The 25,000-nt window shown below is 44.2% G+C and overlaps 1 protein-coding gene across 1 annotated transcript in view; it reads right to left on the bottom strand.

Moving 5' to 3' along the window:
• Nucleotides 1–25,000, bottom strand: part of LOC306943866 (collagen alpha-1(XI) chain-like) — a 126,769-nt gene that overhangs the window by 95,761 nt on the left and 6,008 nt on the right. Inside the window, exons 2-5 of the mRNA XM_079530377.1 lie at nucleotides 20,627–20,791; nucleotides 16,375–16,588; nucleotides 14,294–14,456; nucleotides 337–465 (exon numbers count right to left, since the gene is read on the bottom strand). Coding sequence (XP_079386503.1) covers nucleotides 337–465; nucleotides 14,294–14,456; nucleotides 16,375–16,588; nucleotides 20,627–20,791 — 671 coding nt within the window. The remainder of the gene's footprint in view (nucleotides 1–336; nucleotides 466–14,293; nucleotides 14,457–16,374; nucleotides 16,589–20,626; nucleotides 20,792–25,000) is intronic.

Below are 25,000 nucleotides of genomic sequence, written 5' to 3'. Positions count from 1 at the left end.
CTTTTAGTGCAAGCTTAGACCCTTATTCATGATGTTACTGTGTACAGTGTCCATGACACATACCGAAGGGTCAAACTCTTCTTCTGCTCCTGACCATTCCAGCTCCGTCTCCACTTAAACCCAAAGTTTCCCCTTTTCCTTCAAATGTCTGGTCTCTCACCTCCTCCCACCCTCTCTCCCTCCTACCTACCCTCCTTCACTCCCACATTCCCTCCCACCCTCCCAACATCCATCCCGCTATCTCTCTATCCCGCCCTCCCCCATTCTTTCAACCTTCGCTCCTGTTCATCAACACCACCCCAGTCATTCCACCCCCCCTCCCCTCCAGTCTCTGACCTCGTCTTCGGGTTCCTGGGCCTGGGGGGTGTCATGGTGGTTGGGGGTTTCACAGTCGGGGCTGTAGTGTTCACAGTAGTCGAATGCCGCTCGGGGGTCGGCCACGATGAGCAGCTGTTGGATGTCACCCTGGGAAGAGAAGGAGAAGAAGATTTGTCAGTCACCCTCTTACTCAGCAGGACTGGATGAAAACAGTCTAGAGACCACACAGGGTGTTTCTGTTTATTTCATTTCAGTTCAGAGCAAATCGTCGTGCAACTGATTTGCAGCAAATAAACATCTGGGAACAGACAATAAAAGTAGTCTACAACAAAATAATATTAATTTACTCACAGCAGTCAAAAAATAATAAAGGCTGATTTAAAGTACCCATTCAAGAGCAAAAACCTAAACATGCTTTTTGGTCTGGCCCGAGCTCAAGCGCTGCCATGGGTTCTGTTCTGTTTGGTTTGGTGTGGCTTATGCGCTTCTGATTGGGCACTGAGTCCACCTGATGCGCGCATTCCAGGAAGTGCACGTCTCCTTTCGTACTTTCTCTGATCGCTCTCTAATAGCGAAAATGGAACGTGACGGTAAAACAATAACAAGTCTACATAATTCAAACTGCACCATACCAGCAGTGGTAGCCTTTGAATATCAAGTAGTTTCCCAGCCCTGAGGAATGAATCAGAGCTTTGTCATTAAACCATCCTCGCGGTTTTCCTTTCTGTCTCAGACCATTCACTCTCTGACACAAGAAGAAGCAGACTGGCCTTCCAGCTAAGAAAATATAAGTGGGTGAAGGGGAAGGGGGTGTTTGGCCTTTAGGTGACGCACATGTACGCACACACGCATGCGCACACGCACACGCACACGCACACACACACACACACAGACACACACACACACACACACACACACACACACACACACACACGCGCGCGCACGTGCACACACACAAAACAGGCATGTGTGTGAATGCATGTGCATGTTGGGAATGAGTAGTGGGGGTGCTGTACTATTGTACAGTCACCCGCACACCCAGCCATTAGGGACGTCGAGTGTCGCGCTTTACTGCTGCAGGAATGGGAAGATAAATAACCAAAGGGTTCTCTACTTATGTGAAATACAGAGAGGCCGTCTGTTTTTCATGAACTTTTGGAAAAGGAAATCAGATCTCCTCGTCTCCCAGCCAAGCACCCTTTTTTATGTTATATTATTATATTTTTATTTTTTTTGAATGATCTTCTCCCAAGGAATTTCTTTAAAGACCAGAAAACGACTTCTCGTTGCCACCGATGTGAAGAATGTTAACTAGAGCCATGTACCACACCGGGCCACCTTGGCTGACCCGAGACTGTCCCAGAGGGGGGTTGGGGGGTGGGGGGAATAGGACAATGCTTTCACCCCCGACCTTAAACAACCGTAAACAATCAAAAAGGGAAATAAGATAAGTGGCCCTACACTTTTACTTTAGGGTACGTTTAGAATGGAGGGGGTTTGAGGTAGAGGGGGCGGGGGGATGGGTGTGTGGGATGGAGCAGGCGATCCGGGTGGCCGGCTAAAGGAGGAAACACATCCATGCAGATTACATTAAATTACAGGAGGCTGCATCTGTACAAGCTTAGCCTTCTGGAAGACATTATAAACTGCAGGGAATTATACTTCAGTTGCAGGCCGGTGTGTCACTCACAGAAAACAGCAGATCTACAAGCTCACCAAACTAAATAAAGTATAACTCAGGATGTCAATATTCACAGGCAGCACCCCCTGGCTGCACTTAGCCACCCCCCCCCCCCCCCTGCCCTGGCTGCCATCACGCTTGACTGGTAAATCTCACCGGTGTATGTGACAGCCCTGATGAATGACAGCCGGTACACATCAACATACATGAGTTTTAAATATGCTATTACACATACACACACAAACATGATCAAGCCACATTATGACCATCATACTGCAGCCATTAAGAATCACTGCCGCTAGCGTAGGGGGGGCGTAAATTGAATGACACTCGGCTTGCTTGTCATTCATGCATTTTTGCTGGTATCGGCATGGTTTTTTACATAGACCAATAATGCCTTACGGCTCTCCGTAATAGCGCTTGCCGGAAACGCTAACCCTGCATCTGTGACCACAAACGCCACAAACATCTCATATTTTCCATCGTATAATCCATGTACACGCTCACCAAGGATACAAAGCATTAGACAGATGTGTGTTTAGATGATTACCTTTCAAACTTTTTTTTTTTTTTCATCTGTACAACATTCCATTTGGTATTCCATCATGTATCTGCACAAAACACGTGACTAAACTTCAACCTTGAATAGAAATTCCGGCACATACTTGCACAGCACTGAGTTCTCACAAACAATGCAATGTGCCACTAAACGTAAAGACGCTGGAATTGAAGCAGAAAGAACTGTGTGTTGTAAATGTCATGTAGATTTACAGTAGCCTGTCTTGGCATCCTTATCTATTTATAGTTTTTTTTATAGTTCAGGACCAGCACATCCAAAGTCACAGCCAGATAAAGGAAGAGACATTAATCTCAATAAAGATGGACGATGTGTTGTCTGAGTGCCCGATCTCTGTTTCCTCTCTCTCTCTCTCTCTCTCTCTCTCTCTCTCTCTCTCTCTCTCTCTCTCTCTCTCTCTCTCTCTCTCTCTCTCTCTCTCTCTCTCTCTCTCTCTCTCTCTCTCTCTCTCTCTCTCTCTCTCTCTCTCTCTCTCTCTCTCTCTCTCTCTCTCTCTCTCTCTCTCTCTCTCTCTCTCTCAGTTTTCACTTCCTCCATCTCCCACTCCCTGCACTCCCACATCATGTCACTCACTCCTTCGCTCAGTCAGTTAACTTGCTATCTCAATTATTGAAGTCACTGATACACACACAGTCACACACACACACACACACACACACACACACACACACACACACACACACACACACACACACACACACACACACACACACACACACACACACACACACACACACACACACACACACACACACACACACACACACACACACACACATCTGTGTCTGTCTGGCCTGCATACTGTATGTCGTCGCTGTCTGTTGGAAACCTCGTACTGTATGCCCAAAACGGTCACTTTTCAGGATTGAAATTCTAAAATATAAAAAATATGTACATGAAGCTCAAAACACACCACAATGTGCCGTGGTTTGAGCTTTTAGATGTGGTTATTACTGTGGTGTGACACTATAGGACTGTAAGTCCAAAGTGTGGAGATAAGAGGTTTCTGGATAATGTCAGTGTCTGGGTCACGTTGAGTGTCTCTCTGGCACATCCTGAACGTTCCTCCCGGGGGATTCCACTCCAGGGAGCAGTGGTGGAAAGTAACTATGTACTTAAGTACTGTACTTAAGTACTGTTCTTAAGTACACTTTTGAGGACTTTTTTACTTTACTTGAGTATTTCCATACATTTCCATTATAACTTGTACTGCTACTCCACTACATCTTGGCTCCAAATATTGTATTGTTACTCCACTACAATTGTTTGAAAACTTTAGTTTCTAGTTACTTTTATATTATTATAAAATATTAAATATATTAAATATACATTAACCACTTCAGCACTTTATATACTTTGTCCATTTTCAAAAGATTTAAAATTTTGAAAACTTGTGAAATGGGACCTTCTGCATTACTCAACAAAATGTTGAAATCCGGACTTTCACTTGTAACATTTTACTTTGCAGTATTGATACTGCAAAAGAGTATTTTTTCCACCACTGCCAGGGATGATGATCTACTACAGCACCATGCTGGCAGCTGCTCCGCTCAGAGTTGGCAGAGGAGCAGAGCGGTGCGACCGACTGGCCGGCTGCCGCACTCTCTCACTGTCTACGGTGCAATCAATCCAGTAGCGGGGACCGTGTGTGTGTGTGTGCACAATGTCGGACATGCGTGTGCCACACAACGACACGCTCCAACACGTGTTACTGACATGAAGCAACTCTGACGGGGGGAAAAGTCGAGACAGATAAGAGGTGAAGAGAACATATAGCATGAGGAGTCACATGAATCTTATAAGTTTGAGAGAAGAAAACGGGTTCTAGAATTGTTACGGAGCTTCCAGTACATGTTGATGTTACTCAACCTTTTCAGGCCGCGATCAACGAAAATAATCACATTTGAACTGAGGACCCCCCCCAAAAGAATCATATTTGAACTCGGGACCCCCACATCCACTCGGTTCCACAGATGAATATTGTGTGTAGATCAAATCCAAGCTCACTGCCTTGCTGTGTGTTCCATCCTTGAATAAGACTAGGGGTCTAATGGGCATGGCTTCCCTGTGCAATCTGCAGCCATGGATACCAAGTTACTAGGTGTGTGCAGTGTGTGAATGACCTGTGATGTCTGAATGTCTGGGCTATATGGAGCTCCATATTTGTATGTACTCTGATATATCAGAGTACTTAGGCCAGATTGGAGCCTTGTGGGACTTCATATTTACAGTACAGGACATACAGCACATAGACGTGGAAAGGGAAAGGCAGCATTTCCTGGTCTACGGGGGAGGGGAAATCGCTTTTACAGCTTCGCCTAGCTGATGGCTGCTCAAATAGCTGTAATGAGCGGGTAAATGCAGAAGACACATGATTTCACGTATGTACAGTGACAAATACCAACGCACACGACCACACACACGCAGACAGACAGACAGACAGACAGACAGACAGACAGACAGACAGACAGACAGACAGACAGACAGACAGACAGACAGACAGACAGACAGACAGACAGACAGACAGACAGACAGACAGACAGACAGACAGACAGACAGACAGACCAAGTACCAGATAATAAAGCATCTCAACACTTGAGCGCTGATTCTCAAGCGAGCAGATTCTCAAGCAAGCAGATTCTCACTCCGACTAAAAAAATTGCTGTGAGAAACGTGTGAGATCCAAAAGAGCTATAGGGAGAGGGAGGAAGTTGATGCTTTTTTCCCTAGACCGACTGAACCTAAGGTCTCTCACACACAGCGTGTCCCTCCCAGCATATGGCCAACACCCCTCTGGGAAGGGAACACCAAATTACAAACTGCGAGTATCTGGCAGACGGCCACTTCAGCCGATCACCTAAAAAAAGGGGGCGATATCGCAGGCCCTCAGCAGACCGTGAAATCCCAGCCTAGGCTGTCGGGGACAGATGTACTTTGGTACTATACACACAGTAAAACCCTGAGTGCTCCTTTAACTCAGAGAGTGTGAAGCAGAAACCACTTTCTGGGTAACAAATGAGAAATGGATAAATTAAAGCTGCATCCAGTAACTTTTACCCCAGGACTCAGATCTCCCAGATGAGACACCACATTTCTACTGCTCAGCAAAGTGCCGATCCCCCGACTAAGGATTTTACTAGTGTGTACTGTATTGTTTACACTCTGTACTGTTGCTGCACTTTTGCTCCCACCCCAGGAGGATTTATTTGGAAAGATCAGTTATTTTCCTCTCAGTTCAGCTGTCAAAAATGATTAGCGGAGGTCCAGTAAGCGGACAGGCAGAGAGGGGTTTTGTTTTGCGTTACACTAATTTGGCTCTACTGTGTGAATCTCCCCTCTCAGAAAAAGCCTGAATTGTCTGGAGGACAGATGTAGGTTAAATGCACAAAGGTGCATTTCTGCAACGGGGCCTCGCATGAGAACCCTGCGGGGAACAATGATCGAGCGCATATTTGACATAGGCTGATGAGCTTTCATTACCTCATCCAGCCAAGCCAGCACGCTTCCACCCCCCGTGCGCCCATGTCCTACAGCAGCATGTGGCTAATGGTTGAAACCAAAAGAACAAAATAAAACAAAGAAAAAACTTAAAACAGACAGCTTTGATCAAATGCTGCTGGCTACTGCTGGCCCAAGATCAGAGACTCAAAGAGATTTCACATCCCACCTCGTACTGGGCTAATCACTGATATAAACAAAATTACAGTTTGTTTTTTCACCATATTATTACTCACTGTCCCACGATAGCAGGGAGGCTGTCTCGGCAGCATCAAAACAGCCATGGGAAAGACAGTGTTTATCTCCGAGTCACATGTTTTTTTTAAGACTTTAATTGACAACTTAATTAAAACCACTACCAGCTGTAGAAAAATGTGATTTACATTAATGTGTGATGCTGTCCTGTTGGGAGACCTTGGCACGAACAGGCAAGAGCAGAGAATACTATGAGCCAGTTAAGTCATGAATCTCTGACATAACGGTAAGGTAAGGCAAAGCAAAGCTTTATTACCCCTAAGGGGTCAATTTGTTTTACATTACTTCGTACAGACTACAGAGGCTATGCCATGCCAAAAAGATTACGGTATAAAATACTGTATTTGGACCTCTAGAGCGAGCAACACACTGTGGATAGTCAGGATTTAAAAAATGACTGATTTTTTTCCACTTTTGTCTGAGTCGAACAATGGTGGTACCCTGAGGTTCCACTTCAGTGCTGATGTTATTATTAACATGCAGCTCACACAAGAATTATACACGAAATGATATGAGTAGTACATTTGTAATTGTGCAAGTTCAACAACGTGTAAGTGTGTGATTACATGGTTGAGAGCTCGTAGCCCGACGTGCAGGTGCACATGCATTCGAGGTACAGTCAGGTCAAAGTGCCTTCAGAAACAGCTGCTGGATGTTAATGCACCTTTAATACACGCTTGGAAATACGCCCGAGGCACCTGCAGCCTCGGCCAAGAGGGAACCAACACACGCACACACAAGCAAGCATGAACGCACGCACACGCGGGTGCACGGAACCACAGCTGAAAATCTATGACACAATCATAAATCAAATGGAATGATGGATCGGGACTTCATCACTCCCAAATAAATTCATTCACAGTCATAGATTCATCTTTCAAGTGAGGCCAAACATCTTTTTCAAGGACCCTCATACGCAGCAGTATTAACATCATTTTGATAGTCCTTAAAGGCCACCTTGATTACAGTAACATCAAAAATGTTGCGATGATCTTGGATCATGGAAACGGGATTTGTGTCTCCTAGAAAGATGACAACACTATTTGATGCACCAATCACAACAACACGGCGGCTGGCTGAGTCAGCGGGCCAAGTGTTGGTGACCTGGCCTGATGAGGCCTCTGCTTCCCCCTCGAGTGGAGTAATTGCGCTGCTGAGCTAAGTGCCAGGTAATTCCTGTCAATCTATCACTGTGACCTACCGGTGACACTGAAGGCCTCCCACTGCACTATGGGCAAGGTTTTACTCAGCTCAGCACCGACACAGACAGGGGGGTTATGTTATGTTTTTAATGGTGACAGTATATCAGTGTCCGAAATAGAGATGCCTGGTTGAAAGTGGTTAAGTGCAAACAAGAGCTTATCGCAGCTTATCACAGATTACATGCTTGTCCCGTTTTATATGCATTCCATACTGTGCAGCCCATTCTTGTCCGTGCTGCGCCTCAGCGATTTGGAATTGTGACGCCTCCTTGTTTGCTTTACTTTTTCCCCCTTCTACTTTTGTTTATTTCCTTTGTCCAACACACGATAAACTTGACACGCTTATTATCTAAATAGGCGTCCTTGTCCAAACCCTGGGAGGGGCGCACATCATCATAATTGCCATAAGAACAAAATAGACTTTCCAGATAGTACAAGGACATCAATTATCGAAAATGGAAGCGCCAGGAAGGGGGAAATGTCTTGTATCACGCAGAGTTCTCCAGGTTTACGTCAAACGCAGCCCCTTGTGGTCAGGGGCGCAGACCAGGCATCTAAAGTTTCTTTTTAAGTAGCAGGGGCAGACAAAAGTCATCACTTGTTGAATATTAATGCCCCCGTATTCCCGACAGTAGTCCCCAAAAACAACATACTGAACAGGCCTTACAGACTGGCCTGTATCTGCCTGCTTGTTTGCCCTGCCTTTTCTCTCACCTCCCTCGCTCGCCTCTTCCTTCTGTATTATCCCCTCTCTTTACACACATCAAATGCAGCTTGTCAGTAGCGCCACACAGCTTGGCCCCATTACCTCATGGCTCTGCGGGGACCATTTAGAGCATGGTATGTTTGGTTGAGGTACAAGGAGGGACAAGAGGGTTGGTCTGTAAGTCACTGGGATTTACACAGCAAGAAGAAGGGGCGGGTTGGCGGACGGAGAAAGGGGGCGGGTGGAGCGTTGTGAGATGATGAGAGATGTCCGTTTTTAAGTGATGAATGGCGACAGTCTAAAGCAGTCACCACCCACCCAATTTCATCTCAAGGAACGTCAGTTTGATCTGGATTAGACTACCACGGTCAATTTGATTCCATTTGTATACGCTCTCAGAGTTATAGGCCCGTAAGAGTCCATCTGGTTCCTAACTATCATTCTGGAGGCCCCTCAAGGACCCCTGCGGGTCCCCGATCCTCATGATGACAGCCAGTGGTCTAAAAGGATTTTCTAGATGTCTACAGCCTCTTTTGCTGTACGGGAGTGGGAGGACACATGCTACAAGGATGCTCTGAAGGGGTCCCATTCACTGCTGCGTTACTCAATCCGGGATGTCGCCACCGCCGCTGCATCGCTTTGCGTGACAGCGGAGTGAAAACAAATAATTTGCCATCTCGTGTGTGTGTGTGTGTGTGTGTGTGTGTGTGTGTGTGTGTGTGTGTGTGTGTGTGTGTGTGTGTGTGTTTGGGATAGAATGCATAACAGAAGAGAAACTCTGCGACTCGATATTTTGGGGCGTGGCTCTTTTTGTTCTCGCGCTCAACGGTTAAGCGGTGAGCCAGTTTCCTACAGGCCATGCAGCCCATTTCAACCCCCATTCAAAAATACAAAATGCACGGCTGCAAATTGGAAAAGAAGGCCACCGTGGCGTTTTCCTGCTGAACTTTTTGAGCTTTTGAACATTTTCAGTATAATCAATGACACACTGCAACCAACCAACCGCTTCATCTGTTTATATACACATTCAACTGTGAACAAAATTCCCATTAAACAGGTCTAAGCAAAAACATTTTGTTGTTCGGGCGAAAAGAGTGATTAGGGACAGTCGAGCCATTTCTCCCTCAGCCAATAAACAATGATTCACTCCCAAGGCCTGGCTGGAGCACAGTAAAATCCGGAGTAGTATTTAATTTAACTCTAAACTAGACTAAAAGTGGACCCACCCACCTTTGTACTCGACAAAAAGTTTAAACTCTAGAGATTGCTGTCTACAGTAGCTAAATAAAGTACCTTCACTTCGGTCTTTCTGCTGTATTCATTCTCTGATACACACGCACGCACGCACGCACGCACGCACACTCGCACACACTCGCACACACACACACACACACACACACACACACACACACACACACACACACACACACACACACACACACACACACACACACACACACGGCTCTCCTTTGTTAACCATGAAAAACAACATTTCTTTTGTGGGGTCCCAAGGTCATCCCAAGGTCGATTTCTCAAGTTCTACTATACTTGTGGGGACATCTGGTCCTAATAAGTAATATGTGGTGTGTGTGCACACTCACACAGCACGCACGCACGCACGCACGCACGCACGCACGCACGCACGCACGCACGCACGCACGCACACACACACACGCACGCACGCGCACACGCACACGCACACGCACACATGCACACGCACACTCCAGGACTCGACATGCATTTGTGCGTCAGAAGTCCTTTGCGCTCTGCGCTGCGGTGCTTTGCAAGGGAAACAAACAGAAACAGAGTGATGGTTTCAGCTCACACATATCTCGTGGCTTTATTTGAGACGGTGCAGAAGGAGGGGGATGAGGAGGAGGCCCCCGGCGGTCAACAGCCATATCTCTTAAACAGCTGTCTGTGAGCAGCGCTGCCTGGGCAGAGACTAAGCACACGCTCATCATATTTTCCCCCCAGCTTTCCTTCCCTCTCGCTTGGCTTTCCAGCGCTGACACCTGCTTATACAATCGACAGCGGTAAGGTAGCCATATGCTCAGAGCTCAGTGGAGGCGCATGTTGAGTGCGCTCACCATTAACCACTTAAAGGTAGTGTGAGTGAGAATCCTTGCCATTCATAGAGTGTTTGTTCAATCACAGCAGTCGCCCGGTCTACTACCAACTCTTTAATAAACAGAAAATAGATTTTCAGGTGGGTTGCCAATTTCAGCCTCGCATCTGACTGGATCAAATTGGTATCCCGACCTGTCAATGCATTTTCGGTTGAGCTGGAGAGACAGGAAGACCCCTATCACTGACACTCTGCAGTACACTCTATAGTAATTGCTATCATTACTATATTAACATCATACATATATAACAAAATCACTTACTGGACCTCTAAGCACTACTTACACTTCCTTGTACGCAAATAGGGCAAATAGCCGATCTACAGCACACACCGCATCGCATGGTGACCCGTTGTGAGCTTGTAGTGGCTATGTTCTCCAGGTTGAAAGTAGTAACATGAATAACAAGATAAACAAACGTTGCCACAGTTCTGAAGGTCAGGCTTGCTGTGATGAAACAACTATGATTTGTTTACACCATCTGGTCTCAGGTAACCTATCAGAGGTTTTAGCTCAAGCTGTGGCTGGCAGCTGACACATGTCTCTGGTTTGAGGTACTGTAGGTGTGATTGTAAACTTTTCTGGGGTCTTGTGTAAGGCAGGTAAAAATAAAACAAAAAAAACAAGTTTGTACTCCAAGAATGTTGAAACATACTATTGTACTTTGCCAATGCTCTCTGCCATCGATCTGAGGAGTGGAAATAACTCAAACAGACACGATTAACACCGGAGCGGGTCCAAATGCTTGACTGCGTTGCATCTAAGCACCTTGATATCTCTAGCCAATGGGTGTCATGGTAGTCGTGTACTGAGAGTACAACAAGATATCCAATCATATCTATTTGCAATTCCAGTTTATCTGAGAATCTTTCCATGTTTTATCAATTTTCAATATGTCTAGCATATGCGTTCTGCTTGACCTAGTGCAAACAAAGTAGAGTATGTCCATTGATTACTTCTGTTTAATGTCTTTGGCCCTGTGAGACTTTCAAGGATCAAAAACAATATAAATCATCATGTTGATATATATTCCAAAGAAGGACAGTGTGGAATTTGTATATTCTGGCAAAGTTGTCATTGACTGCATAATGTACAATAATGGGCTGTGCATCTTATAAAAGACAACTGTTTCGAATGAGTCCTATCAAAGATTCCAATTATATTGTACAACACCCACGTAATGTCAACAGGCTAACAGAGTAACCAAGGCCTTCTGGTGCATCTGCACAATATGTACCGTACATTTTGGAGCACAAATCTTTGGAAAATTGGTCAGAATGGCAATAACAAACACATTTCTGAGCTTCAAAATGTGTTTGCCATCTAGATACCGTGGCTAGCCACTTTCCAATGGCTCACATCGCCTCAGAGCAGAGGTATACTGATTCTGTTTGAAAATACAGATCTTGAATGCCAGCCAGAATATAATCTTAATCCTTTAAGGACATTTTGAAAGTGAGATGGTTTGAACATAATTTTGTGAGCCTGTTTCATCTTTGGGAATGTAATGAATCAAGGCAGTTGCTTTTTGGATGCTAATGGGTTTGTGGGCTGAGTCATTACAGTCCAGTTAGCTTACAAATAGTCAGTTTGCAATCAACAAACCCATAGCTATTAAAGCTGAAGTGGAAATAATTAAAGCATAGGGTTTTATGTTTAGTTTTTTGTTTCGGCCATCATCACCGCAGGCAGCTTTGCTAGTGTGGCTGATACTGTGATTAAAAATGTGCGAACAGCCTCTGCCCCTGGGGAAAATGAAAACCATTTTCACTTTTCCAAGTTTCTATGGAGAAAAGAAACCCCAAATTGGTCTGTAATTTAACTCCATTTAGCTTAATGTATGTTGAAACAAAGAACACCCACAAAAGGCCAATTGCTGGCCCGAGACCATCAGTAAAAATAGACCTGTTGAAAGCACTGCTTTCTAAAAACAACCCTTTGGAACATTCCTTCATTAGCTTCTATTCCTTAATATGTCTCACACTTTAAAATCATGTGCAATCTTTCTTCCAGTCACATCATTTCTGTTATGCGATTGGAATGTTGATCTATTTAAATACGTGTCATTCTAAATGAGAAGAGCTTCAATGGCGTAAATGTAAAGACTATCTATCACAATTTATCACTGCGTTATAAACCACAGCAGCATAAAAAAGATCCCCACAAAGAAAGTCTGGTAAAAAACCATTGCCCATGACTTCTCATTGTCTACATTTTATACCACCATTAACCATTAATTAACCATCTCCTTCCTCACCCAGCGGTGAGGAAGGAGATGATCCAATTTTCAAGTGGCTCCTCCGCTCCAAGACGTGTGACCTGGAGGCAAGCATTTAGCAGGCTGTTCTTGTTAGCAAGCATTCCACAAGTTGAGATCAAAGAGGCTCTATTGTCTTCTGAGCTAAACTAGCATGGAGGTCAGATTTTCCATTGAGCTCAGCGCTACCTGAGCTAAAACCGGTAGCTCGGAAGGCCTAATATTATGCTCCGTCCATCGTATGATATAGCATACATACATTTAAAAATAGCAGGTATACAAGCTCACAAGTCACAAGACTATAGTCTGGAACTGTCCTGGAAACCAGACAAATATGTCGAAAATTGTTAGTGATTAGTCTGGCCACGCCAGGCTAGTTTAGAACACCATTGTAGTCCATAAATGGCAATAATCTGAAGCATGAATTGGTAATGATAGGCACTCTGCACACACACATTACAAAGGACATACAGTACACAGTATGAACAACTGAAGCCTATGTATGCTTTCTCAGTTTCTCAGGATTTTCCTTTATTATGCCTGCCAGCTGCCACTCAAGCTCAAAATCCAACAACTTGTTAAGGGAAAAAGAGCATACTAGAGGAGGTACCATTTCCAAAGACTTTGCCCATGCCTCTGGCCAACAAGTGTACACAAAGACAGTATTGTTGTTGCGGTCCATAAAACATGTACCGGTGGTGAACAAATGTAGTAGAATTGAAATAAAATGTATAGCCATTAGACATTTGGACACAATAAGTTTGAATTTGAAATATCCCTTTAAGTCATTGAGAATCCGGAAATTAACAAAGTGCTTCTAATTACGTCCATATTTTTCCAGGTAAATTGAACTAAATGATCCAGGCCACGGAAGCAGAGATCCAGCAAACAAAACTCACGTAACACCACGTTGGTCCAGAGCTGCATAATGCTTTTGTCAGATCTAATCCTTTGGGCCAAGAGAGAGCTTTTTAAGACTGACAAAACGAATTCTCGCAGGATTTTCTCATTGACGCCCGTGAAGCCTTTAACCATTATCAATGGCCCAAGGGCTATAAAACTCATAAAAGCACACAAATGATCATGTATAACTTTCAAATCAAGAACACTAAAACAAAAACACAGCACCAACATTGCAGTTACACAGTTTTTCCATCACAGCTGTGACGAACTCAAAGGCTTTGTTCAGACCGCAGGAAAATCCGATTTGTTTCTCAAATATAATCTTTCCACACACTGGTATTTGCAAGAGATGATATCGGTTTATTCAGTCAATCTATCTGAAATTGGTTACTGTGGTAATGCCGTAATAACAACATAGGAGTGAATAGAACGGAACTTATACTCCTACAACAATGTCACTCGCCAAAAATAGCAGATCTACAAGCTTGCAATGTTTTGCAATGTGAGTGTGACACATTGTGAACTTGTAGGTTAGCTATTTTTGCCAAGGAACACATCATACAGTACAACAAGATATAAATCTGGCTATAAATCAGGCTTCTCAAATCTGATTTTAATCGCATTTCAAACCAGTTAGGAATGTGGATAAAATCTGATTAGCAATTAAATCTGATTCAGACTTGATGAAACCAGGCTGATTCCAATGTTGATGGGCCAATAGTCTGATTTGGGCCGACAACGTGGACACATAGCCAAAATGCCCGCCTTACCTCAAAGACTTCCTCATCAAGAATCCTGGTGCCAAAAACAGTGATGCCCTCCGTGTTGATGATTGCCTGGTCGCTTCTGCCGAGCGGTCTGATCAGCTTCTTCTTACAGTCCACGATAATGGTGACACTCTTCTTCTCCACGCTGATGGCCACGCGATGCCACCTGCACAACACAACAAGGACATGGTGGGCTTTTCCAGCAGTGCCAACATTTAACAAACATGTGACTCTGTGGTCATTTCAATGAATATTGATTAATGAAAATGGTGGCATTCCTATTTTAGGTCATGAAATCGATGATTTAAGCTGGTGATGTTTCAGAGGCATATCCATATTCATAAATCATATCCTGAACTTGGATGCATTTGGCCATTAGCAGTGCTTTATGTGTAAGCCAGTTTTTAATCTTCGGTTCCTGGAAGAAATAGCTTTTGATTTGGGCAGAAGGCAGATAGTATATGTGTGGATACGCTGTAACGCTGTAACTAAGTTGCAAATTGAGAGTCAATGGCTACAATTTGCACCTACTATATTCACACGTTTTGATTTAATGTTAATGACAGAGAAATAATCCAGCGTGAAATCACTTCAAGGCAGATTCTGTGTGTTGTATTTGCTCAGATGCCTGAGACAAGTGCACATTGTTTTCAATGTTTGGCATTGGCGTCATCGTGCAGTTATGCATACAGGCTAATTTATTATGGTCCAACCCAGGGTGCAATTGAACGTCAGCATTGCACTGCTCTAAATCATCTGGTAAAGAAAAGACTGTAATTTCATATAGTTGCCAATAATCAATTAGCCTTTACTGTCTGACTTCTCCCATATGGAGTATGTGACAACACAAACATATGTTAATGATGATGAATCATCTGTGGTGAGGCAAAAAGAAATAAAGCGCAAGTACGAGTAAATTAAAAGAGAATACGTGGAATTGGTTGGTTCGGGGATCATTTAGCCAACAACACTCTCCATGAATCAATTCAGTGTAAGCATGAGAATTAAACAAGTGAGTTATTGTTTAAGAATATCCTTACAATGTGTTGCTTATAGCCTGCATATTCTGCACTGCAAGAGTTATTTATCCATTAGACAAAACAACATATTGCTGGCATACTGCAGTTCTGATGTCCTAAAATGTTTTTACATTGCAGTCAGGGACAATTAATAGCTATAATGTGTGTATGCATGAATGAATGTATCATTAATCTAACTGAAAACACATGTGCAGCATGAGTCACCCTATAATCGCTATCAATAAAGACCGATACATTCGTACTCCCAACTCATCACATCCAATGCTTGTGGAGCAGGAATGGACCCCCTTGTGTCACGGGTCTGACCGACCTTCACCCCATGCATCTTGGCATGTGTATCCCCACCCCAGTGACCCGAGGGAGTTATGTGCCGAGTGGGAAGTCAGTCGGATCGGCAGCTGTCCAGAATATCTATAGATCCGCCAAATCTCCATATCTGTCTGTCTGTCTGTCTGTCTGTCGGTCTGTCTGTCTGTGTTTCTTTTATACTGTATGCAGATCCCTGATATTTGCTATGTATTATGATAACATAGAGTACTGACAGCATAGACTGGCCTGCATGTACTCTGATACTGGGTACATTGACACTAGGTACATTGACCACGGGGAAAAACACGTATTGCACAACCAAAGGTAAATGCGTTGCCAGGGGAATGGCCTTCCACCCTTTAGCCCATACATTGGATTTAGATATTACCAGACGTATGTGTAAGCTAGCGGAGATCTATGATCGTTTGGCTATGCAAGTAATAATAACATAAATAATGATCCGTCCTCGTCAATATGGAACGCAAGCGGGGTAGCATTAGCATCTGCGTTCATCCTCCTCATCAATGTATTGCGATATAAATTATATGCAAAAAGTAAGTTGACCAATTAATTAAGCACCAGTCAACAAATAAACCAGTTCAGGGGGACAATCATACAACAAAAGGTCCATTTTAGATCCAGAGTGACAACCTCCAACCCATCTCTCCCTCTCATGTCAGCACCAAGTCACTCCAAGCCACCGGGAGCGCGTTGGTCGGTCGGTCAGTCACTTACTTTCCATCGGCGAGGTTGACAGAGCGGAACAGGGGGTACTCCTCGGGGGCAGGCTTGCCATGCTGGTCCTCATACAGGAAGACGGGGGCGCGGCCCACCTCCACGCCAAGCTGCTGGATGCCCTGCTGGTTGTACACAGACAGCAGGAAGGACTGCAGGCCGGCTTTAGGCTTGATGGTGAACATGACGGAGAAGTCCTCGGGGAACACTCCTCCTATACAGGCCAGGGGAACCATTGGTTAGTGTTGATTATTTAGCCACTTCAGACCTGAGACCGATTCTAAATTCTAAAAAGTTCTCACACTATTTCGTAATTCAAAATGATAAAAAGATTATTCAACATTTTGAGCTGTGCTAGTCGCTCCAACACTTGACTATGTGTGTAGTAGCATTGGTCTACTAGTCTATTTCAGCACGGTTAATGTGGTTACTATGTCTATGGTTACTGTATCATTACCTCATCTCCTTGTCTATATTAACCCCTGCATCAAAGGCACTTCTCACTGGGTGTGATTTCATCAAACACTTTTTGAGTTTTCAAAAATGTTCACAAATAGCAGATGTACAAGCTGGCAATGCGGCACTAAGTATTTTTGAATACCCAATGCAAAAACGACATCCAGTGCAATAACTGCTGTTTTTGCTATTTTTATGCTTGTTACATTTTTTACTTAAAATGACATGCCCAGGCCTGGGCCATGGCTCAGCGGTCCAGGCACCTTGGCTGGTAATCCAGTCTGGCAGTGTGCCGCGGGTTCGACTCCCGATCCCAACGGCCCTTACACCCTAGTAACTCCCTCACACCCTAGTCCTTCACTCCTCAACTCCCCATCACCTCCTAGACCTAGAATCCCATCTCACGCATTCTTTGATTTCTTTCCATCCGTCCTTCCTCCTCTTCTCATTTTACTATCTATGCCCAAACCCTCTACGTTTCTTTCCCAATTCAGTAAACTGTTAGTCTGGTTTGTAGTTGTATGCTACTAGTTCATCTATATTTGGGAAGGACAGGTGATGTAATGCATCGTCCCCAAGGAATCCCAACGGCTTTTTGACGAGTGCTGTGTGGTGAGATGTTAGGGGTTAAGTAGTCTTGCATAGCCATATAAATCTCCGCCTACTGAGCTAGGCAGAGGTATCCAAATGTCTGGATCTGCAAGACTAGAGGGGTTAAGTGACTGACTTGCTCAGGGACACTCTGATTACTGTACCCATTCAGCTACAGTCTGATCACCATACCCTCTGATTACTGTACCCATTCAGCTACAGTGGTGCATTGTGTGCACTGGTTCCAAAACACTGGGTCGGGACCCATTTGTGGGTCACAGGTTCATTTATATGGGCCGCGACTCGCGAGTAAATTATATCCCCTTATTTCAAAATATTTTCCCCCCATAAAATCTAAATGTTTCATGAATTAAAAACAAATTCAGAATGTTTCTTAATAAATATCATGAATAAATTCCATAGGAAGACCACCTCCAACCTCTGCAGACGTGCTAGTCATATTGAATTAACACGCTCTACAACACAGCAACAACAACATTTCATTCATTCATACCGGTAGGTCCCGGAATCTGGCTTTAATTGAATTCAAATGGGTTAATTGAATAATGGCACAACACATAATTGTCAAACTTTCAGTTGTTTCTTTCACATAAAGCACAGCAGTCTAGACAACTGGACCTGGGCTGCTCTTTATTAAAGCAGTCGAAAAAACGGTAGTTGGCGTGCGCTGCAAGAAGCTAAAAGTGATCTTGCAGCCACATTAATTTTATAGGCCGTGTAAATAGAACAACTAACAAATGTCATCCTTTGACTTTTAATGGGGTTCACTTCAGTGAAAGACTAACAACAGGCTATTGAAGAAAATAAACTACAAAAAAAGACATTCTTTTCCCGACAGGGATCATTCTGACACCTTGTTTCCGTGGAGACGCTAACACCTCAACCCTTAGTTAGTACCTCGAGTTGTGTCCCGACAAATTTCCAGTCCTTAAGCTGAAAGGTTTGCAGGCAATTACGCTGAGCCAACAATCACAAGAGATCTAATTGCTAATATCAAACACAATTTTGTGCCTTTATTTTTTCCTTTGCCACTCGGCCAAATTGGACGTGGCCCAATACACACAGACTGGGAGGACGTGTTTAACGGCACTCTGTGCCCCATTAAAATGTGTGTCTTGGGTATCCTGCCAGTATGACTATGAGGCAAGCAGGCAACTGGTGCCTCTTTCTCCATTATGGTCTAGCAATAAAGGGTTAACGGGCCTTTGGTGGATATGAAGTCTTTTCTTTTTTTAACGTTATCATAATATAGTATACAGCAGATGAAATGCATTCCACGTTACAGCATGGATAATAAAGCCAGAGTTAGTTACAGTTGCATGCAGTGGTGGAAAGTAACTAAAAGTACATTTACTCAATTCCTTTTAGTATCCATGTTGATACTTTATACTTCTCTACTACAAATCAGAGGCAAATGTTGTACTTTTTACTCCACTACAATTATTTGGCAGCTTTAGTGTTTAAGCCCTAATTTATATTTAGGCTATACAAAAAGAGCTTGTAGATCTGGCTATTTTTTTAAAGATCTTGATATATTTTGAAAACGTTGTGCAACACCCGAGCGCAATCAAACATAAAATGACTTGTCTTTTAGTTCTACTGGATCTCTTCTCCACTAGTCCCTCCCTAACATTTTAGTCATAGCTTAGTTTAAGTTTAGTTTTCGTCAGTGAAAAAAAGGTGGTCGACGAGCATTTTCCATCATAGTTTTAGTCGATGAAATTAACACTGAAACTAATTAAGTAGAAGTTAGGGTTATGCACATAATCATGCACGTGGCACACCGTGGTACTGGCAGTGGCAGACTGGGAGCTGACCGATAGCTCAGTCATGTCTGTCAACAGTCTGATGTCTCCGGGCGTGAATAATAATGACCACGCTTCCTGTTCTTCTTCTTCTTCTTCTACAGTTTATTATCAAATCATGGGCTCAGCCTGGGAGCAGTAAGCAGTTTAAACGGCGGTAGCCAGTCCAATGTAAACATTATCAAAGAGTTTTTCTTTCTTTTTGGGGGTTCTCCCGATGGATTCAGACCTAAAACAATAAATGTGGTGGGTTTATTTTTCACAAACAGAGTCTGGCATCAGATTATGTCAAGCTGGGGAATCAGGCTGTGCCTGTCAATACGAACACCCAGTTAGCATTCACGAGCTCGGCCAAATACAGCACACTGTTGTCTGTACCCGTCGTCAAGTCTGGTTTGGAGAAAGTCGCATTTTGACAAGACAAAATCAGATTTCTTCTTGATTGAACCATGCTTTATTTTTTGGGGGGATTTTTTTAAATCATGCTGAAGTAAAATGTAACCAGAATATTTTATTTTTAATTTTATTCTTTTTTCAATTTGTTTGATTCGGCAAGTTTACACGGTCACTGAGGGCAATGAGGGAGGTTTATGAACCTTGGAAATCCAACCGCAAACCCCTTTTAAAAAATAAATAACCCTGCAATGGTAAAATAAATACATTTCTACATTCTTCCCAGAAAAGTAACTTCATATATCGCTACTTTACACTCTATATACTGTACCGCACAGTTGTGACGAAAGGAGAGTTGAGCCAGAAGGCAAAGCTCTCTGTCTACCGAGCAATCTTCGTTCCTACTCTCACCTATGGTCATGAAGTGTGGGTCATGACCGAAAGAATAAGGTTGTGAAATGCGAATACAAGCGGCCAAAATGAGTTTTCTTCGATGGGTGGCTGGCATCTCCCTTAGAGATAGGGTGAGAAGTTCAGTCACACGAGAGAGACTCGGAGTAGAGTCGCTGCTTCTTCACCTGGACAGGAGCCAGCTTAGGTTCGGGCATCTGGTTAGGATGCCTCTCGTGCGTCTCCCTAGGGAGTTCCTCGAGGCACATTCCCACTGGGAGGAGACCCAGGGGCAGACCAAGGCGCAGTTGGAGGAAACACATCGACTCACTGGCCTTGGAACGTCTCGGGATCCCCCAGGAGGAAGTCACTAATGTTGCTCTGGAGAGGGAAGTCTGGAGCACTCTGGTGGAGCTGTTGCCCCCGCGACCCGACTACGGATATGTATGTGTATGCTTTTGGATAGAAATGATACAGACTCCATGCAGTCACTTTCAGAGATCGGTGTTGCGAGGATGAGGGGGTACCTGGAAAGAAATCTCCCCCCCAAGGGGTACCTGGGCCAAAAATAATTGGATGTGTGTGTGTGTGATTACCTGGGAAAAGTTGGCTGGTGGGAGCACTAATTTGGGCCTGTTTCCCCACTCGGAACGCGACATCGGGTTTGGATCCTCTCCGTTGCGTACAGAATCCTGTTGTTTTCCTTATTCCTTCCGGAGAGTTGTGGAAGTCTAGAACCTTGAGTACATCCACAGGTTCAGCTGTGGGAAGCAGGGAGGAGAATCACAGTCAGTAGGATGCCACAGGACATGATTAACATACTACTGTAATACCTGAGAAATATGGCTCTCATAACTGAAGCCCATTAGGCAGTTTGAAATGCCATAACATAGACCACCCAAATGCTGTGTTGTGCTAGTTAATTGAAGCTATTATTCAAAGCATGTCAGACTACCATGAGTGTATAAAGGTTTAACTATGTATTAGTCACGGACGGTAGGAATTGAACAACGGAGTAACGGACCCTGGTAATGTTAGGAAGCCACTGTAAACAGTACAGGCAGCTCGTAGTCAGACGATCAGAAATCTCAATCGGCCTTGACCACGGAGAGAAAGGTACATTAAACACCACATCCTGATATACGGCCGCAGTATAAAGGACCTCCCTAAAAAGTCCTCGCATTGGTTCTGTGATGCTGTTATTTGTATTTATTTTTATTGTTTCCACCCAGTATTCACTGAATTTAGATATCATCAGACATCAGTACGTGGAGGTCTCTCCAGTAAGTTGATGCATTAGTTACAGAATTGAACCGCTAACCCTGGAAATGTTAGGAAGCCACTATAATACAGTACATCCAGTGGATCAACTCTGGGAGGCAGCTAAATCCAATGGAAGCAGAGGAATGGAAGCAGACAATGAACAAAATGCTCCTTATTGTACAGTGCGTGCCAGCATTTTAACTATATAGGTGACCCCAGTGGCAACAAACCCCATTACCGTGGCTTAGCGGTGTTACAATGGTCGGTATACATGCTAAGCTTTCAAAACGCTGAGCAACACTCGTATACACAAAAGGTCACAACTCCAAAACCTCACAACACAAGTTACACAACTCCTAACAAGGTGATGACATTGATGTATCCCACTGGGATGGAAGCAGAGAATGCTGCATTGACCAGACAATGAAAGTGGACTTGTTAGTGAATGCGTGCACTGTACACACAACTCAGCAGTCGATCATAAACGTAATCGAAACTGGCATTTTGATGATAAATCAACATTTACATCCATTACGGCCCCCCTCGCCTCTGTCACCGACTGTCGGCCAATTCTGTCAGTCCCACCAGTTGTTTCTTTATGAGCTGCTCTGGCAGTCGAGCAGTAAAAATGTTAGGAACCATTCAGTGAATGTAATTGGGCCCCCTGGTACGAGCCCGACCCACAAAACCCCAGCATCTAGGGATAAAAACCTCCAAAGTGGCTCACGGAGCCCTTTGGAGACAGAAAAACACACAGGAGGTGGTGGCTTTACACGCTCCTTAACACTACACCAGCCCACTCGCTGTCAACGGTACTGAAGCTCAGCAGCAGAGAGGCTGGGGTGAGGTGTGCGTGGCGTGCCATGGAAAAGTTGGGAGCTTGTAGATCGGCTCATTTTAGGCGTGCGTCACATGACATGCAACCAATTATAAATCAGGCTTGCCTCACTCCTGCCTGTACCGACTTTTCTGTGACTTTGCCATTTCAGCACAAAAATCATACTCTCCACTTTATGAGCACTTTACCCCCACACCCATCCCTACACACTCTTCCACCACATGCCCTAAGGTACGCTGTGATTTACAGTGTGATTATAGGGGATTTGAAGTCAAGAGGCCTAATAAGTACGTTAATATGTTTTAAAGTGTGCTTTACTAAACGGGGGGGTGCCTTAGCCTTGCAGACTGTACATACGTGACAGCATCTCCGTTTATTTAATGTGAGGCCGTCTGGGTTTACCTCTACTCAGCTGATGTGGCAGCCATTCATTTACAGGTCACCATGGGCAGTGGTGGAAAAAGTAAAAAAAAATGTACTTAAGTAAAAGTGCAATACAAGTAAAAATCGACAAAGTAACTAGTAACTAAAGTTTTCAAGAGTAGAAGTAAAAGTATTGGAAATTGGAAATACTCAAGTAAAGTACAAATACCTCAACATTGTACTTAAGTACAGTACTTAAGTAAATATACTTAGTTACTTTACACCACTGCCTCGGCTGAAAATAGAAGATGCAGCCATTAATTTACAGGTCACCATGGGCGTGGTGACTGGATAGACTATGTTAAAGAGAGGTAGACCGTCTGAGGAGAGTCCACAAAAAGCATGTTGCGGTTTTTAAACACTTTGATGACAAGTCTTACGGGTCCGCTGACGGTCTGGGCCTCTCTACCCGTGACGACATGCCAGTACTGTCAATCTAAAGTCAATTATTAGACTGATAAGAACAAACAAGCTAGGTATGCACCTAACAACACACACACGCATGCACACGCACGCATGCACGCACGCACGCACGCACGCACACACGCACGCACGCACACATTGGTTTTGAAAACGTATAGGGTCTTATGAAACTTAGTCAAGCCAAATTTGAAATGCCGACCCCAATGAAGTGAATGAACTGGTTTCATATGTAACATTATTTTGACCCCAAATGTGGTCTGGAACACATGCACGCAGACAGACAGACAGACAGACAGACAGACAGACAGACAGACAGACAGACAGACAGACAGACAGACAGACAGACAGACAGACAGACAGACAGACAGACAGACAGACAGACAGACAGACAGACAGACAGACAGACAGACAGACAGACAGACAGACAGACAGACAGACAGACAGACAGACAGACAGACAGACAGACAGACAGACAGACAGACAGACAGACAGACAGACAGACAGACAGTACTGCACAGTACTGCACCTCACTGCACTCAGTGATAAGACCCCAGTTTATAGCGTCCCTGTTCTAGGGCTGAACATTTAGCGTAAATAGCCGATCTACAAGCTCACAACGTGTCACAACACGGCATGGTTGTGAGCTTGTAGATCGGCTGTTTTCAGCTAAGATGTTTTGGTGTAGAGAGAAAGTGCCTAGTATAGACCTCTGGTTGACTCCGGGCAATGAAGAATAGAGTTCAAGCTGTTAAGAAATTAAAGAAAATCCCTCGTTGATGAACTCACTCATATAAGTGAGGACTACGTCATTTATAGAGCTATGTTTGGCAAGTTATTGGTACTGAACAATTAGAGGCATAACTGCACATCTGAGAATAAATTATTAAACCGCCACTTGACCAATCAGAAAGCATTTTTGAGCCACATGTTTCATAATGCCTTGTGATTCACAGTACGGTTGTAATGCTGCTGTACACTGTCACATATAATCATAAAAATCCTCTCGGAGCGAGCGTAAATGGGGAGCATGCCTTGAGTGTTGTTAAGTAATTAGTGATTCATATGCTTTGCATCAGACAGAAATTAAACCGCACCCTGGATAGATTCCATTTCACGCTAGTATAAGAAGAAACATTGCACCCCTGGTGCACAGTCTGTGTTTATGTCCACAATGTAGGTCAAGGTTATGCTGGTTTTGTACAAGGTGTCGGTTGACGGGTACATATCTTTGGTCCGACATCCTAACAGTCCAACACTCTACACCGAACCCTAACCTAACCCTAACTGCACGTGGGAGCCATGGGTGAGTCAAGCATGTCGGACTATTGGTACATCGGACTAACGTTTGCCCCCTTCGGTTGACTACTGTCACATAAATGCTTACCCGCGTTGTGCCAAAATGCTATTCCCTGGTGGAGAAACTGGACAGAAGACAATGAGGTCAGCCGTCCTAGCAGCCCAAAGAACATTCCCTACCGCACGTATACACGTACCTATAATTAACTAAAAAAAGCACTACCAACGTGGCTCACTGCTACCTGTCCGTAGGAATAAACCACCGATCGCAGGAGACAGCAGAAACTGGACAGAAGACAATGAGGTCAGCCATCCTAGCAGCCCAAAGAACATTCCCTACTGCACGTATACACGTACCTATAATTAACTACAGAAACCTAACTGCACGTGGGAGCCATGGGTGAGTCAAGCATGTCGGACTATTGGTACATCGGACTAACGTTTGCCCCCTTCGGTTGACTACTGTCACATAAATGCTTACCCGCTTTGTGCCAAAATGCTATTCCCTGGTGGAATTTGTCTCCCATTCGACCACTCACAGGCAGATACAGTGGCTTACCATTTTCCCACCCCCACAACAGAACCCTACTCCCCTTTCACCCACTCATATACTTCTCCACCAAGGAGATGTACCGTAGGAGTGTACTTAGGCTGGGTTGAGTGGGTGTAGCTGTGGGGGTCAGTATGTGGAGATATGGAGGAGTGTAGTGGGGCTAGGGTGGCCTTG

This window comes from Electrona antarctica (assembly GCF_951216825.1).
Source record: "Electrona antarctica genome assembly, chromosome: 19".
Taxonomy (NCBI): Eukaryota; Metazoa; Chordata; class Actinopteri; order Myctophiformes; family Myctophidae; genus Electrona; species Electrona antarctica.
Note: the sequence above shows the minus strand (reverse complement) of the source record. Positions and strands in the feature narration are given on the sequence as shown.